This window comes from Sinocyclocheilus rhinocerous, unplaced genomic scaffold (genome assembly GCF_001515625.1).
Source record: "Sinocyclocheilus rhinocerous isolate Xijiao unplaced genomic scaffold, SAMN03320098_v1.1 scaffold387, whole genome shotgun sequence".
NCBI lineage: Eukaryota > Metazoa > Chordata > Actinopteri > Cypriniformes > Cyprinidae > Sinocyclocheilus > Sinocyclocheilus rhinocerous.
The window spans coordinates 1,791,991-1,806,901 of record NW_015651557.1 but is presented as its reverse complement, the minus strand read 5'-3'; the positions used below and the strand labels follow the sequence as shown (position 1 = coordinate 1,806,901).

At 39.3% G+C, this 14,911-nt stretch overlaps 1 protein-coding gene across 1 annotated transcript in view; it reads left to right on the top strand.

Annotated features, from left to right (window-relative positions):
* The window catches only part of LOC107713188 (CREB3 regulatory factor-like), a 19,000-nt gene extending 5,071 nt beyond the window's left edge, over positions 1-13,929 (top strand). The window contains exons 2-9 of the mRNA XM_016518623.1: positions 5,088-5,301; positions 5,390-5,515; positions 6,321-7,533; positions 9,470-9,664; positions 9,879-10,068; positions 10,302-10,375; positions 10,584-10,706; positions 12,507-13,929. Coding sequence (XP_016374109.1) covers positions 5,185-5,301; positions 5,390-5,515; positions 6,321-7,533; positions 9,470-9,664; positions 9,879-10,068; positions 10,302-10,375; positions 10,584-10,706; positions 12,507-12,625 — 2,157 coding nt within the window. The 5' untranslated portion in view covers positions 5,088-5,184 and the 3' untranslated portion in view covers positions 12,626-13,929. The remainder of the gene's footprint in view (positions 1-5,087; positions 5,302-5,389; positions 5,516-6,320; positions 7,534-9,469; positions 9,665-9,878; positions 10,069-10,301; positions 10,376-10,583; positions 10,707-12,506) is intronic.
* Positions 13,930-14,911: the final 982 nt, after the last annotated feature.

The following is a 14,911-nucleotide window of genomic DNA, read 5'->3' as shown; positions in this document are numbered from 1 at the left end:
GATTTGAGACTTTAGTGTTTGCAACTTTACAGATCTTCTTTATGCACCAAGAGCTTGCAACACTCCAAAGAGAAAGGAAAACTTGAAATCGCATCATATGACCCTTTTAAAGATATAAAGGTTATGTTTTCACAGAATGTTCTACATCTTTACGAAGAATGATTTTATGTAGAAAACAGTAAACACAAAAAAAAAAGACTTTAGCTGGGTTTTCACAGGCAGGGTCACATATCTGAGGTCAATGTTAAAAGCCCCAAAAATATCCTGGCTCTTCCAAGCTTTATGATGGCAGTGAAATAGGGGTTGATATTTTGAAGCCCAAAAAAGTGCATCGCTTTGCTTCAGAAGGCCTTTATTAACACCCCAGAGCCGTGTGGAGTACTTTTTTATGATGGATGGATGCACTTTTTTGGGCTTCAAAATCTCAACCCCTATTTCACTGCCATCATAAAGCTTGGAAGAGCCAGGATATTTTTTTTAATAAAACGAAATTATTTATTTTTTTCAGTACATTTTTTTTTTTTTTACTTTTGATTGTATTCATCTGAAAGAAGAAATTCATATACACCAAGGATGGCTTGAGGAGGGTAAGTCAGTTGTGGGGTAATTTTAATTTTTGGGTGAACTATCCCTTTAACGACCCCACACTTAGGAACGATAGTGTGCATTATATAATTGTGTATATACAGTATCTCACAGAAGTGAGTACACCCCTCACATTTTTGTAAATATTTTATTATATCTTTTCATGTGACAACACTGAAGAAATGACACTTTGCTACAATGTAAAGTAGTGAGTGTACAGCTTGTATAACAGTGTAAATTTGCTATCCCCTCAAAATAACTCAACACACAGCCATTAATGTCTAAACCGCTGGCCACAAAAGCGAGTACACCCCTAAGTGAAAATGTCCAAATTGGGCCCAAAGTGTCAATATTTTGTGTGGCCACCATTATTTTCCAGCACTGCCTTAACCCTCTTGGGCATGGAGTTCACCAGAACTTCACAGGTGGCCACTGGAGTCCTCTTCCACTCCTCCATGACTACATCACAGAGCTGGTGGATGTTAGAGACCTTGCGCTCCTCCACCTTCCGTTTGAGGATGCCCATGCTTGGCCAATCCATCACCTTTACCCTCAGCTTGCTTGGTAGTGTGTGCACTTTGGATGGGATAAATGCAGAGCACTAATTCCGAGTATGGGTCACCATACTTGGCCACATGTCACTTCACTTCACTTTCTTCTTCTTCTTCTTTTGTAATACTCCATCAGTTGCCATTTTGAAATGGCATTTTCCAGCAAGGGTATACTGTGCAAAATCATCATTTCAAAAGCACTGGTATCATGTTAGTCTGTTATTCCCAGATCCTATTGAGAGACCTTTCATTTCAGCCGCTCAGGGACTTGTATTCATGAGAACAATGCTTGTTTACTACACAAGATAATCAGTATCAGCTGCACTGTTTCTCTTTCTCTCGGCTCCATCTGTCCTTCTGTATTTTCACATCATCAAACGTGTTGCTATTTGTCCTTTGTAGGCTAGCATATCAAAATTAATATTGGTAAATAACGTGTAAATCCTGATCTCTTCAGTGATACTGTACTGTGAATGTAGGTCTGCTGGGTCGACGTTCCTCCACATTGCCCTCCTTATAGCGATCGTGCTGAGATGAGTTATCACAACAGGTGGATATATATTTTGGCAGCATTGCTCATACAGAGAGCCTGTGCCTCTTCCTCATTTCGGTTTCCAAATGCAGATGTCTGATCACAATTCCAGACAGAATTGCCCCATAATGTTCATTAACAGCCCAGCCCCAGTTTTGACCGATGTAGCCTACATGTTGGTTGTTGTAAGAGTGCTCGATGCAAATCAGTAGTATTATTGCTCATACTTATGTCCACACTGTTCACAGGTTTGTCGCTGGAACCTGTCAGTTCACTGTACCTTTCGCTGTGTTTACGTTCCTACATTCCTATTCCTGGAATACACCAATCCAAAGATTCGATTCCCCCACAGAATCCTATCCTTCTTCCACCCCAAAGCTATAAAGAGCTTCTGGGATGATGTTTTTTTGTTTGCCAAACCTCAGAAATAAGTTTTTCACCTATGGTTTCATTGTCCTGAACGGAATGTTCATCCTGAAATTGATTTTTTAAATTGGTATTTTGGTAAATGCCTGAAATAATGTCTCTAACACAAACTCGAGATATTTTTGTGTTTTATTCTGCAACATAAACAAAACGGCGTTTTGTTAATAGTTTAAAGGGGTCCTATTATGCTCTTTTACAAAGTCTTGATTTTGTTTTGGGGGTGTACTAGAACATGCTCTCATGCTTGGTGGTTCGAAAATCGCATTATTTTTCACATAATTTACATTATTACAATACCTTTCTCCCCAGGCTGGCACAAGCTTGCTCCGTCTTTCAACAAAAACTTTTTGGTGAATCCGGCACTGTACTCCCTCGTGTTGTGGAAGCTGTCCTCAGTAAAATACGCAGCACACAATAGCAAATTGGGGTTATAATGCTCAGGGACAGAGTTAAAAAATAAATTGCAACCACTGTTTCCTGACATCATCCGCTTTCGGAAGCCCAAACAAAGACGTTTGAGCACGGAGGTGAAAAAAAACAGTGTTTCAGGCAGTCGCACACCGGATTACACACTGACTAAAATTAAAAAAGTGAAAAAGCATAATAGGACCCCTTTAAGTTTTTTAAGTGTTATAAGCGTTGATTTGTCTTGGAAAAAGCTAAATGGGACTACAGAGGTCTGGGACATTAAAAGTCAAACAGTAAACTCATCTACTTACTAGTTCTCATTTACAGACTTATTGTGTTTTAATGGTGCTCTAAAAATACAGTATTAAAGAGTTGTCTGAAGCTTAATGTTGGTGAAGTTGAAGTCATGTGACTGTGGTGTAGTTCGTTTATATCCTACGTTTAACTTTTGTATGTTTGACGATTGCATTTAGGCTTTAGTATTCATAAAAGTTGTGTTCAGTTGTGATGATTACCATGAATAACACAACGTGTAAAGGCTGGAATGCACTACACGATGATACACTATGGCCGTGATACACTATGCAATTTTCTATTAAATCTGTCTACTCAAATCTGCAGACTTGCTCTGACTTTTGACAACCAGCGTCGACTTGTCCAGACTGTAAATTGGGGCAAAAATCTGGGCAAAAGTCATGTAGTGTATTCCAGCTTTAAGAATCATAAACTTTTGTTGGTCACAGAGCTTATTTTATGCAATAATCTAAAAGCCAATGGAAAAATCCTGTTGGGTTTTGGTGGAGGAAACAAGGGTAATGCTAACTTCTGGTTTGAACTACAAAAATACATCTTCACTGTAACACAATATTCCACTGACAAAGACAGTGGGTTTTATGAGTATTCAGTTAGGTGCCCGATTGGTATTAATTGGTGATCATGAAAATATGTTAATGTCTTTTAAGTGTCACTCTAAAAGGCTAAACGTTTTCTGTTCTTTGTGCTTTCTGTTTGCCTACTAGCTTAGCATAGAACAAGGTACCTTGTGGCGATGAACTCCATAACCATTAAAAACGTATGTTCTTTATAGTATGAATGTGAAAATACAAGTTTCCCACTTGGAATTACGACATTGTGATGGCATTTATATGTGTTTAGCTCATAAATACAATCTTTTTTACTTGACTTGAACGCACCATTCCCATACTGTTTATATTTGGAAAGTACGTATTTTCAGATGCAAGTACCGTTTTCTTTTTGCTCAAAATTTGCATTATGAAGAGAAAGCTTTTTGTATTTAAATTACAGCGGTGTGTAATCTCATATGAACAAGAGTTATGAATGCTTGAATCAAACTCTCGTATCTCGCAGGAGATGTCAGCTCTACTGACTTTACTCCATTTGGTACTATTTGTACCATTTGGTGTTTATTTGCATGAAGTTAAATTTAAAAGTTAAACTCCCACATCCTGTTGTCAGTGGTTAATGTCGCTCATGTTGTCGGAAACTGGGAGCTCTCATTGAAAATGAATGACTACAGGTTACTTTGTCGCTGTACATTGCTTTAATTGTGAACTCTTCTTTTGGGTTAGCGAAAATAATGATACTTCAAATTGTGTGGCTTGTTGAAGAGGCTTGGCCAGTAAGTAACTACCCTAGCAACTCCTTAGAAACCACCCAAAACACCCTAGATACCTTTAGCAATGTGCTGAAACCCAACCAGAACGCCCTAACAACCAGTCAAAGTTTTGCACCACTCACATTTTCTTTGCAGAGTTTAAAAATCGAGATCTTTTTTGTAGGCTATTGGTGAGTAAGCAGTAAAATAGTGGAGCGCTGAAGGGAAATGTTTTTCAGTGTGTTTTTTTTTTCTCACTCTGGTTCTGTGGGCTGTATGCAAACCCTGCCGTGCACAAAGCCAAAGGGTGATAAGACGCTTATTTGACTCGCTGTCGGTGCACCAGGAGGAAATGATGTCATCAGGCGCAAGAGAGACAGGATTGTTTTGCTCAGCGCTGAAGCTGGCCAGCACAAACCTCACATGCTCCGACGTATTTCTGTTGATTTGTTATGCAAAGAGTGTCCAACGTTTCGGGTCTCGCCGCCTATGGCTGGCTGGCTGTCTGTCTGTCGAGGGGAAAGGGTTCCGCCGATGTTGTTTTAAAAATAGCCCTTGTGTTCGATGCTCTTGCACTATTGCCGCCCAACACAATTTAGGGCTCCCTTCTGTTCCTCCATGGATCTCAGGCAACCTCCCTAACTTTTTCGACCATAGCTGGACCTTTTTAGGAAAACCCCAGTCTTTCTGCGGATGTTTGCAGATGCAAAAAAGCATTGATGTCTATGAGACGAACCTGTCTGTGGCTGTTCTAATGTCAGCACACAGTTGTTTTTGACAGCAGTTTCCTCTGTGTTTCATAGTCTGTGCCAGTTCACAGCTTGTAAGTGACATTTTGTTTATAGACTTGCTTTACCGTACTGCGCAGGCCGAGTGTCCTGTTTTGTGCACCGATGTTTGTGCAGATAGTGTGTGTTATTGTAACGTTTGTGCTAGCTAACTGCTCTCCTGTTCTGTTTTCTTTCCACAGACAACAGTCAAGTGAGGAGGACAACTCAGCCACACTTTAACGTGCTGCTAAAGCCTCCATATTGAAAACAAGAACTCTTTTTTTAAATTTTTTTTTTATGCTTAAAATCAAATTTCCTCCAGAGATTGACGAAAAGATAGGGCGACTGAGACAGGGGAGGTGGCAGAAAAGTTTCCGTCAAGGAACTGAAGATCTGTGCTCTGCAATGCCTCTGGTATGGGCCCTGTCTTTCAAATTTGGGTGCCCGTTGAGGTATTTTGAAATAGTTGTCATGGGATGCTTTTCTTACTTTCATCTTACAGCCCAGCATTAGCGGAATGGATACTCCCTTTGGGGATGCCTATCAAAACTGCTCTTTTACTGACCAGGCACTGACCAGCACAGACATGTTGGCTAACAGTTCTGACCCAGATTTCATGTATGAACTGGTGAGTTCATACACACAGTAATACTCTTTCAGGTTTTATTCATACCTAGAGGCCTTTCACACTTCAAAACAAGATATGTTTAACTAATTTGTTTCTTTGTTTTAGTTGAATTGTAGCTAAATTTTACTAAATTAAAATGAGGGAATGAAATGGTGACCACACTTTATCTAAAACGAGGGAATGACTATGAAATGTGGCCATGTAAATTATGCACAATTTCTGCCTGATAACATATTTTGGAGCTGATCATAATTAGAAAAATGTATAATTAGAAAAATTTATATTCTTTATGAAATTGGCCATGGTGTTTTAAATTATTAATTTGCATGACTTTTCCAGGTCTAGAAATCACACAAGTCATCTTGGGGCCCACTTGGACGTTTGCTGAGACCCCCTATAATGGGCCCCAAACTCTGAGCATTTTATTAAATTTAGTTCATTTAATTCAATGATTACACATTGGGTCATGAGTAAAGTGACAAACTGACAGTATTGTTTTTGCATAGTGTTTCAGAAGATAGCCAAAAGTAGTTGTGGCAACATTTCCACAAATGGACAAGCAGTCATTAAACCAGGCTGCATACAGTACTTGTCCAATAAAAGTTACGAACCTCGTAAATATGCAAATAGGAACATTAACACAGGGCTTACAAATGAGCTATGTGAAATCTTGAAACCAGACAACCCAGAATTAATTACAAACTCAAGGTAAAGTCTAGACAGTGTAAAAGGTGGAACAAGATTACGCAGGGTTATGTTAATGACAATGGGTACAAAGTTAAGTTATGTTTTTGAATGTTTGCAGGATCGGGACATGACTTGTCGCCAGAGCCCTAGAGGAGATATTTTCACAGTTGGAGACTGCAAAGACTCGGACTGCATGGATCATCTACCTGAGCTGGTAGACAACGACCCTGCTTATTGCTCAAACTTTGAGCAGTGGGACACATACTGGGAGGACTTGACTAAATACACTCGCCTCACCAGTTGTGATATCTGGGGCACCAAGGAAGTTGATTTCTTGGGCCTTGATGACTTTTCCAGCCCTTACCAGGACGAGGAGGTGATAGGTCGGACACCGACCCTGGCCCAGCTCAACAGTGAGGACTCGCAGCCAGTTTGTGACACTCTTTACCATCCGGACTTGCTGGTGGGTCAAAAGCAGCTTTTGTTTCCACCTCCCACCGTGGCCAAGAAGACCAACAAACTCAGCAGCTCTGCAACCAGCGCCTCATCGAGTCGCAACCCTCTGCCGGACTTCCCCGAGGGATCCCAGAAAGCTACCTGGCCTGTTCCCTCCAGCACTGACACAATGGCCAAGGCCCAGCTTCAGGGCCCTAGCAAAGCCTCGCTCGCACTTCTGGACAACATGGATTACGTGCGCAAAGCCAAGGTTCGCATCAGCGTACCACGAAAGCCTATAGTAGAGAGATCCACCCAGATTAGCGTTTCTGCCTCTCCTCTTATCCAGGAGCATGAGTCGTCAGCTTCGCAGGTCAGCGAGGACCCGGCCGTCGTCGCTGCTAACACGGCATCCTCCATTAGCTGCGAAAAGAGAGTGGAGACTCCTAAACGAGAGGTACCGACTTGTCCTGGTCCAGAAATAGGGACCCTGAGGACGGTGCCACACAAACTGCACTTCCCTGCAGCTGCCGGCAGTGAAACCTTGCTCACCGTGAGTGCCCTTGGATCCGACGTGTCTGCCGCTGACAAAAAGAAGGAGGAAGAGCACAACTACTCGTTATTCTTAACCAGGGCCAGGCTGGCAGGGAAGGCGACTGCTGACATGGAAGAGGAGGAAGAAGAGGAGGAAGAAGAGGAAGAAGAAGAGGAGGAGGCAGAGGCAGAGGCAGAGGGATTGGATCTAGATGATGAAGACCATGATGAAGGGTTTGGCAGTGAACATGAGCTCTCGGAGAATGAAGAGGAGGAGGAGGAGGAGGAGGAGGAGGAGGAGGATGATGAGGACTATGAGGGTGACAAAGATGACTACGTTAGTGATGCATTCTCAGAGCCAGGTGCAAAATTATGTTTTTGTTGATGCTGTTGTAGCCAAATGCATAAACACTAGGGATGCATTGATAATGATACTTCTATCAATACATGCTGTGCTGTATATTCAGACTTTCGGAGGTACAAAATTCAATGCCACCAAGCGAGTGCACAGTACATTTAGCACAAATAGGCCTACAACTGAGTGAGCAGGAAGAGAGAATATATATAGCATTAATTCTCCTAGAATGTCATTGCTCTTGAGTAGCATTGGGAAATCCAGTTCATTTTAGGACTTAGGCATTTGGAAAGTGCATTGTAAGTTTGTGTGCAGATAACCAAGGGGAAGTGAAAGTAACAGATGATCTTATCCAATACTTGGTTATATATAAAAATGACATAAATTACAATCAGTTATTGTGATGCCACCCAAAAGCAAATTCATGTATAGGTTCTTAAAAGCGTGAATCTCTTCGTGATTTTTTATTTGGAGTGGCATTATGGAGCTAATAATTGTAGACATTTTAGACAATGGGGACCATAAACTTGGTTACCTGCATTCTTCCCTTTAAAGGGATGGTTCATCCAGAAATGAAAATTCATGTTTTTCCAAAACCATTTTGATTCACGTGTTTCATTAAGATATTTTAAATTAAACCTTTTTAAAAAAGTCCATTCCACTCTGTTCGAACGAGCCGTTTTAGGTAGGTGTGGTTAAGTCTTAACTTTTATAAAGAATATCTCTTTGGATTTGAGACTTTAGTCTTTGCAACTTTACAGATCTTCTTTATGCACCAGGAGCTTGTAACACTCCAAAAAGAAAGGAAAAATTGAAATCGCATCATATGACCCCTTTAAACATTTTAAAAAGACATTGCAAAAGTAATGCATACAGATTGTGTGATTTAATCCAAATCTTTTGAAGAGACAGGATCGCTTTATAAGATGACCAGATTTAATTTAGGCTTTCATTCACATATAAACATTGATCAACTCACATACATAGAGCACATCGAAAATGGTAATCTGAATTTTAACCGTACTTGCTCGATTGTTTAAGAGTAAACTTCATTGGTTCTTGTGCATCATGCAAGCATGTTTAAGTTTTTGTTTACAATATTTGATGTCTATAGAATGTCCCCATTAAATAGCGAAGTAAACGTGTAGTTATTTATTGATTAAATTGCATTATGCATATTTTACTTTTGTAAAACTCTTTTGACTAGTGCATATGATTAATTGCAGCAGTTTGCAATTTCAGGTTTGAATTTGTCAAATAGTGCAGACCTAGTGACGGCAGTTAAGATGACAGAAAACATTTAGATAGGGATCTTTGAAGTATGATAATTTGTGTCAAACTCTAAGTGTGTCCTCCTCCACCCATCCTGTTGGATACTGAAGAGACCCAAATTTCCACCTGTCAAAAACAAGAATTAGAAATGCCACTCACTGGACATTTTTTTGTCTTGCAGTGTTTTGTTCGCTAGTCAGCTTGTCAGAAGCCTGCAATTAGTTTTTTTTTAGGTTGATCTAAAGGACATGGAAGTGTTGCAAAAGTTGTTTGTAAACATTGCAATTTTACTTATTGCGTTATGCTGCTATAGTCTCCTGTATTTGCTGTTTAAGTTAATATTTGATGAAAATAATAATCATCAGTCTCATTGGACTGTACTTGAAAATGATAGCGTTACTGAAATACTAGTATACATAACAGCAAATACCAAAACAGAAGTATCAGAACTTGTATTTAGTATTGTGTGCATCCCTAATGAAAACTGCCCTAATTTGAAAATGTGACGCTACTAATATCTTAGCCCTTGTGACTTGTTATGGTTGAACTGAGAATTATGATTGTGCATTTACGAGATTATAATGGTTTAGTGTTTTTAAAAAAATGCAGGATAGGAAAAGATCATTGTTAATTTCTTTCATCGCCTCATTACCAACCTATATTTTAAACAGGATGTGACACTGATATGGGTGATGATGTCCAAGGCCTGACGGCTGGAATTTCCAGGAAGAGGGGAAAGCGTCGATACTTTTGGGAGTATAGCGAGCAGCTCATCCCATCCAAACAGGAGCGCATGCTGAAACCCTCCGAATGGGACAGAGACACGCTTCCCAGCAACATGTACCAAAAGAATGGCCTGCACCATGGTGAGACATTCACTGTCCATTATATATAAAATCTATGAACAGAGAAGGGGCTGTTCAGTTTATGTTATAGATTATAATTCCAGCAGATCACAAGATTTAACGCTTTTATGAAATGTAGAAAATTCATATGGACAGAAGTAGCTTTTACTAGCTATTTTAAAATCTTCCTTTAAGCCTGATATATTTAACATTAATGTTTGTCTGACTTGTTTAGGAAAATACACAATGAAGAAGTCACGGCGGACGGATGTGGAAGATCTTACTCCAAACCCTCGAAAGCTGCTTCAGATTGGCAATGAACTCCGAAAACTCAATAAAGTCATTAGTGACCTGACGCCGGTTAGTGAGTTACCCCTAACCGCTCGGCCTCGGTCTCGAAAGGAGAAGAACAAGCTTGCATCCAGGTAAAGCCATATTGCTTATTGCTTGAACTACTACTGCTTTCATTTCTTAAAGCTCACGTCCCAACGTTTTCCCTTAAACTTAAAATCCTATAAAGTAGTACCTTTATAGTTAGACTAGTTAAGCTACATTGTGTGCTGTTAGTGATTTAAAATGCTGAAATACAGTGCGCCAAAATGACTTTTTTAGCAAAATACTCTACTTGATTCTTCTTTGTGTGTTTTTTCTTCCTTAGGGCCTGCAGGCTGAAAAAGAAAGCGCAGTATGAAGCCAACAAAGTCAAGTTATGGGGCCTTGGAACTGAATATGGTACATTGTTTAGACATGGAAATTAAATATTAAAGGAAGTGCTTGAGATTGTGTATTGTAGAATATCTCTGTCTTGACCAGACTGAGTGTAACCACTTTACTTACCTTTGAAAGACTAGTGTTTAGATCAGTTAAGTTTTTGCGCATACTCATAACCGATGCAAATATGCCAAGAATGAGACCAAGATATGAATATCTTCTTTTTCAGATCGTTTGCTGTTTGTGATCAATGCAATCAAAGAAGAGATCGTCAGCAGAGTACAGGATATCTCGCATGACAAAGGAACAAGCATGACAGAGAAGCTGGATAAACTCATTGAGGATACCTTGGGTAAGAAAATGTTCTACATTGCATTATTATTAACACTTGTAAAAGTGCTTTTAGAATTAACATTGCAAATGCAAGTTATGTGTGATCTTGTACGAGCAAGTTTCTCCTCAAACACACCACTAACAGCAAGCTGAGTTGCAAGAAATCTACTTGCTTTACAAGCGTGATCAAGCTGCTGCATCTTCTCCAGCAGCTGCTATCCTTGTGTTTGGAAAAAGAATTTTAAGAGCCTTCGCATTGTTTCGCTCCGTGCTGTGCCGTGCTGTTGTATTGAAACTGTTTTCTGGCTGTTTGTGATCAATGCAATCAAAGAAGAGATCGTCAGCAGAGTACAGGATATCTCGCATGACAAAGGAACAAGCATGACAGAGAAGCTGGATAAACTCATTGAGGATACCTTGGGTAAGAAAATGTTCTACATTGCATTATTATTAACACTTGTAAAAGTGCTTTTAGAATTAACATTGCAAATGCAAGTTATGTGTGATCTTGTACGAGCAAGTTTCTCCTCAAACACACCACTAACAGCAAGCTGAGTTGCAAGAAATCTACTTGCTTTACAAGCGTGATCAAGCTGCTGCATCTTCTCCAGCAGCTGCTATCCTTGTGTCTTCAAGAATTTTAAGAGCCTTCGCATTGTTTCGCTCCTTGCTGTGCCGTGCTGTTGTATTGAAACTGTTTTCTGAAGAAATTTTTGTTAGCACATCACAATCAGCGCATCACCACATGACATGACCTCATCCTACTGTTATATAAGCTACGAAAACCAACTTTAAAAGAACATAAGATGATATTTTTGAATGTTTTTTCAACATCTCAGCCAGGTTTTCCCACAAGACTGGGAAGTAAACAGCCCAGTAATCTTGTCTGTCCTATTACTTGATTTTGTAAATTGTGTAGACAATTTAATTCAGTAACCCTCAACTGAATTCAAAGTCATTTAAAGGGCTAGTTCACCCCAAAATGAAAATTCTGTCATTTATTCACCCACAACACTTTTTCATAGAACACAAGAAACGCGTGATTTTTAAAGTAATTTCCTGACAGCAATTCTTCATATAAACGACAAAAAAGAACCATTACAATTTTGGAACAACCTTTGGAGTAAGATGTTCCAAAATGACAAAGAAGCACCAATAAAGCAACATGACAGCCCAGATCTCCAGTCACATTCACTAAACTGAAAAGTGTGGCCTGTATATTCTTCAGCATTTCATTCAAAGGAATAAAGTCATGCAGGTTTGCCACAGTATTTATGTGGGAATTTTCACTTTTTGGATGAACTATTCCTTTATGATCAAGGCAGGCTACTGTGCTACTCTGTAGTCTTAGTTCCTGGTCTAAAAACGTATACACATGACCAATGTGGCAACATTTTTGTACTTTAATGGAAATTCTAACAGTTTTATTGTATTACTTGTAGTGCTGTCAAACGATTAATCGCGATTAATCACATCCAAAATAAAACTATTTGTTCACATAATATATGTCTGTGCACTGTGTATATCTATTATGTATATATAAATACACACACATGCATGTTTTTGGTGATTTCAAATATCAACATTGGCTACCAGAAATCGCTTACTCTGCCTTTAATATAAATATATACATGTAAATATTTTCAAAATATATACTGTTATGTATGTGCATTTACATTTACATAAAAAATATACACAGTACACAAACATATTACGTAAACAAAAACTTTTACTTTGGATGCGATTAATCGCGATTAATCGCTTAACAGCACTAATTACTTGTATGGTTTTCTTAATACGTTCTCTTTTGTTTATACAGTGCAGCCACCAGTGGCCGGCCAGACTTCAGACTTTGTGAATCAGATCCTGGAGAGCACTGGGAAAGGAGATCCCACCGGAGGGCTGGTGGGGTTGCGTGTGCCCACGTCGAAGGTGTAGAGTCACGCCGACTGGCACCTCGGAGCCATCCACGCCATTCTTGTCCCACACTGTAACGGCCCAACACTCTGCATGCCCATTTCACTTGGAGACGCATCCTCACATTTAAAGTGAATACACGCATACGGTACCCGCTTGTCCGTGCATACGTATGTGTATATTCACCTCGTGCGCACCAATGGAAATGAAACTAGTAGTTAACCTTTGCACTCAGTAGTCCGTTTCCTACCATGTGTGCATGTGGCTGGTATCGATCAACAGGCTGCCATGTTGCAAATATTAAAAGCCAATATATGAGATACCTCCACCAAATGAGAAAAAGAGAGAGAAAAGAGCTAAACGATGAGCACCAGTTCTTGCTGTAGCCATTTTCCTCTTGCGTCCAGCTAAATCTGTCAAATGCCCATTGAGAGTTTTGGGAAGCAGAGGCACACTCTGCAGAGAAACTACGAAGGCATTAGATTCTTTGATTTAGCGGTCAAAAAAGTGTAAATGCAGACTTTCCGAGTTTTTGAACATGGCGTGTACGATTTCACCCTTGTTAGGCCTACTTTATACACTTATTAATCTCTCAACTGAGGGCATAAGTGTCCAGGAGAATTCCTGTTCGAACCAATTGCTTGACGATCAATTGAGAAGGAACACAAATACCGATGTTTAACGCAAAGTTACTGATGTTCGGTGTATATATGTAGAACAGGGATGTTTCAAGAGAGTAGCATGTGAGGAAGTGGGCCTCAAATGCCCTTTCCCACAGATTTGCGATCGTCTCAGGTTGGTAGGAGAGAGAGTGTGTGAGGGTTTATTTTTTTCTTTTCTTCTTCTTTCTTTGACTTGAGCAGATGGTCAGTTAAATCCCTTATTGTAAATAGGCAGATCGATTGATTATCCACTGGTGAAATCTTTTCCTTTCTACATTTTGGTTGAAGTGCCCTCACGTCAAATCACCTTTGATGTTGTTTTGCAAATTCTCAGCGAAAGAGGCTTAAAAAGCTGAATCCCAGACTGGGTTTTGTTTATATTTGTACTTTATACAAGTAAGATTCATTGTGCCTTGTAATCGGGGAGTTGAGGAAAAATAAAACTCAATAGAGAGTGTAAATGGACCATTTTGCAGAAAGCAAGAAGTCGAAGCTCTTTAAAGATACTCTGAATGTACATAGGAACATGGAGAATATAGATATATGCCACAGAGTCTGTGCTTTGTATCATAAGATGGCTCTGGCAAATGTACTTTTTTCGGTACTTGGTTTAAGAGGGGAGGGAGGGGGGGGGTGGGATGTGTCATAATATAAGAAATATTCACATATAAAAAACAACAAAAAATGATATTTGCACACTATATTTTGTTTGTTTTGTTTTTTGTACCAAAGACACATGCAACTTAAAATGGCAACTAGCCAGTCTAAGTAAGGAATTTGCACAGCTTACCTGACACCGTATTGAATGTAGGAAAAATGGTAGGGTCAGGGATTTCTAATGAACTGTGAAATTTGCTTGGGTCCAATTCTCTGCAGAAAGAAGCGTTCATTTGCATCCTCATCGAATTTTGTACTGTTCCTTTGGTTCTCATATATATTTGTACCGCCATTCGGTTTCCCTCCACCGAAGTTTTGTTGCGTATTTAAAAGACGAGCTATAAAGTTAATGGAGATGCTTCTATTTTGCCCATAGAAGATATTATCACAAAACCAAAAGGTTTGCTATTCTTCCTATAGTTGGAGAAGAGAGTGCATGCATATACAAAAATGATACAAGTCATTGTCTTGTTTAGAGTTTGAATACGCATTAATCCGTGCACACATTAAGATGCCATCTTCTCAAATACTATGTTACTCGGCATGAAACATTTCTACGCTTGTCTTCTTACTCTGAGTATTGTTGAACGAAAAATTGAATTGCGTATATTTTTGTAGAGATTGCCTTTATATTTCCTTTCTGTGCTACCCACAGATATCTCTCGGAAAATTCGGAAATGTTTTCGAAAGCACTTATCTTGCTAAGGGAAATCGGATGATCCTTTGCAAATTGTTTACCGATAGATTGTCTGTATTTAACACAATCTTATGTATAATTTATATATACATCATCGGCTGTAACAATCTCACAATAAAAAGTCCAGGTTGTTTTTAACCCCAGTATCGAAAAGAAGAAAAAAATGATAAATTATATTTTGCATAAAACTAAGCCTATAAAAAATGCACTTTACGCTGAAATTCTCAATACCGTAGTTCAAACCATTCAAAACCGCATTACCGTGATGTATACTTACAATTGTACGTTACG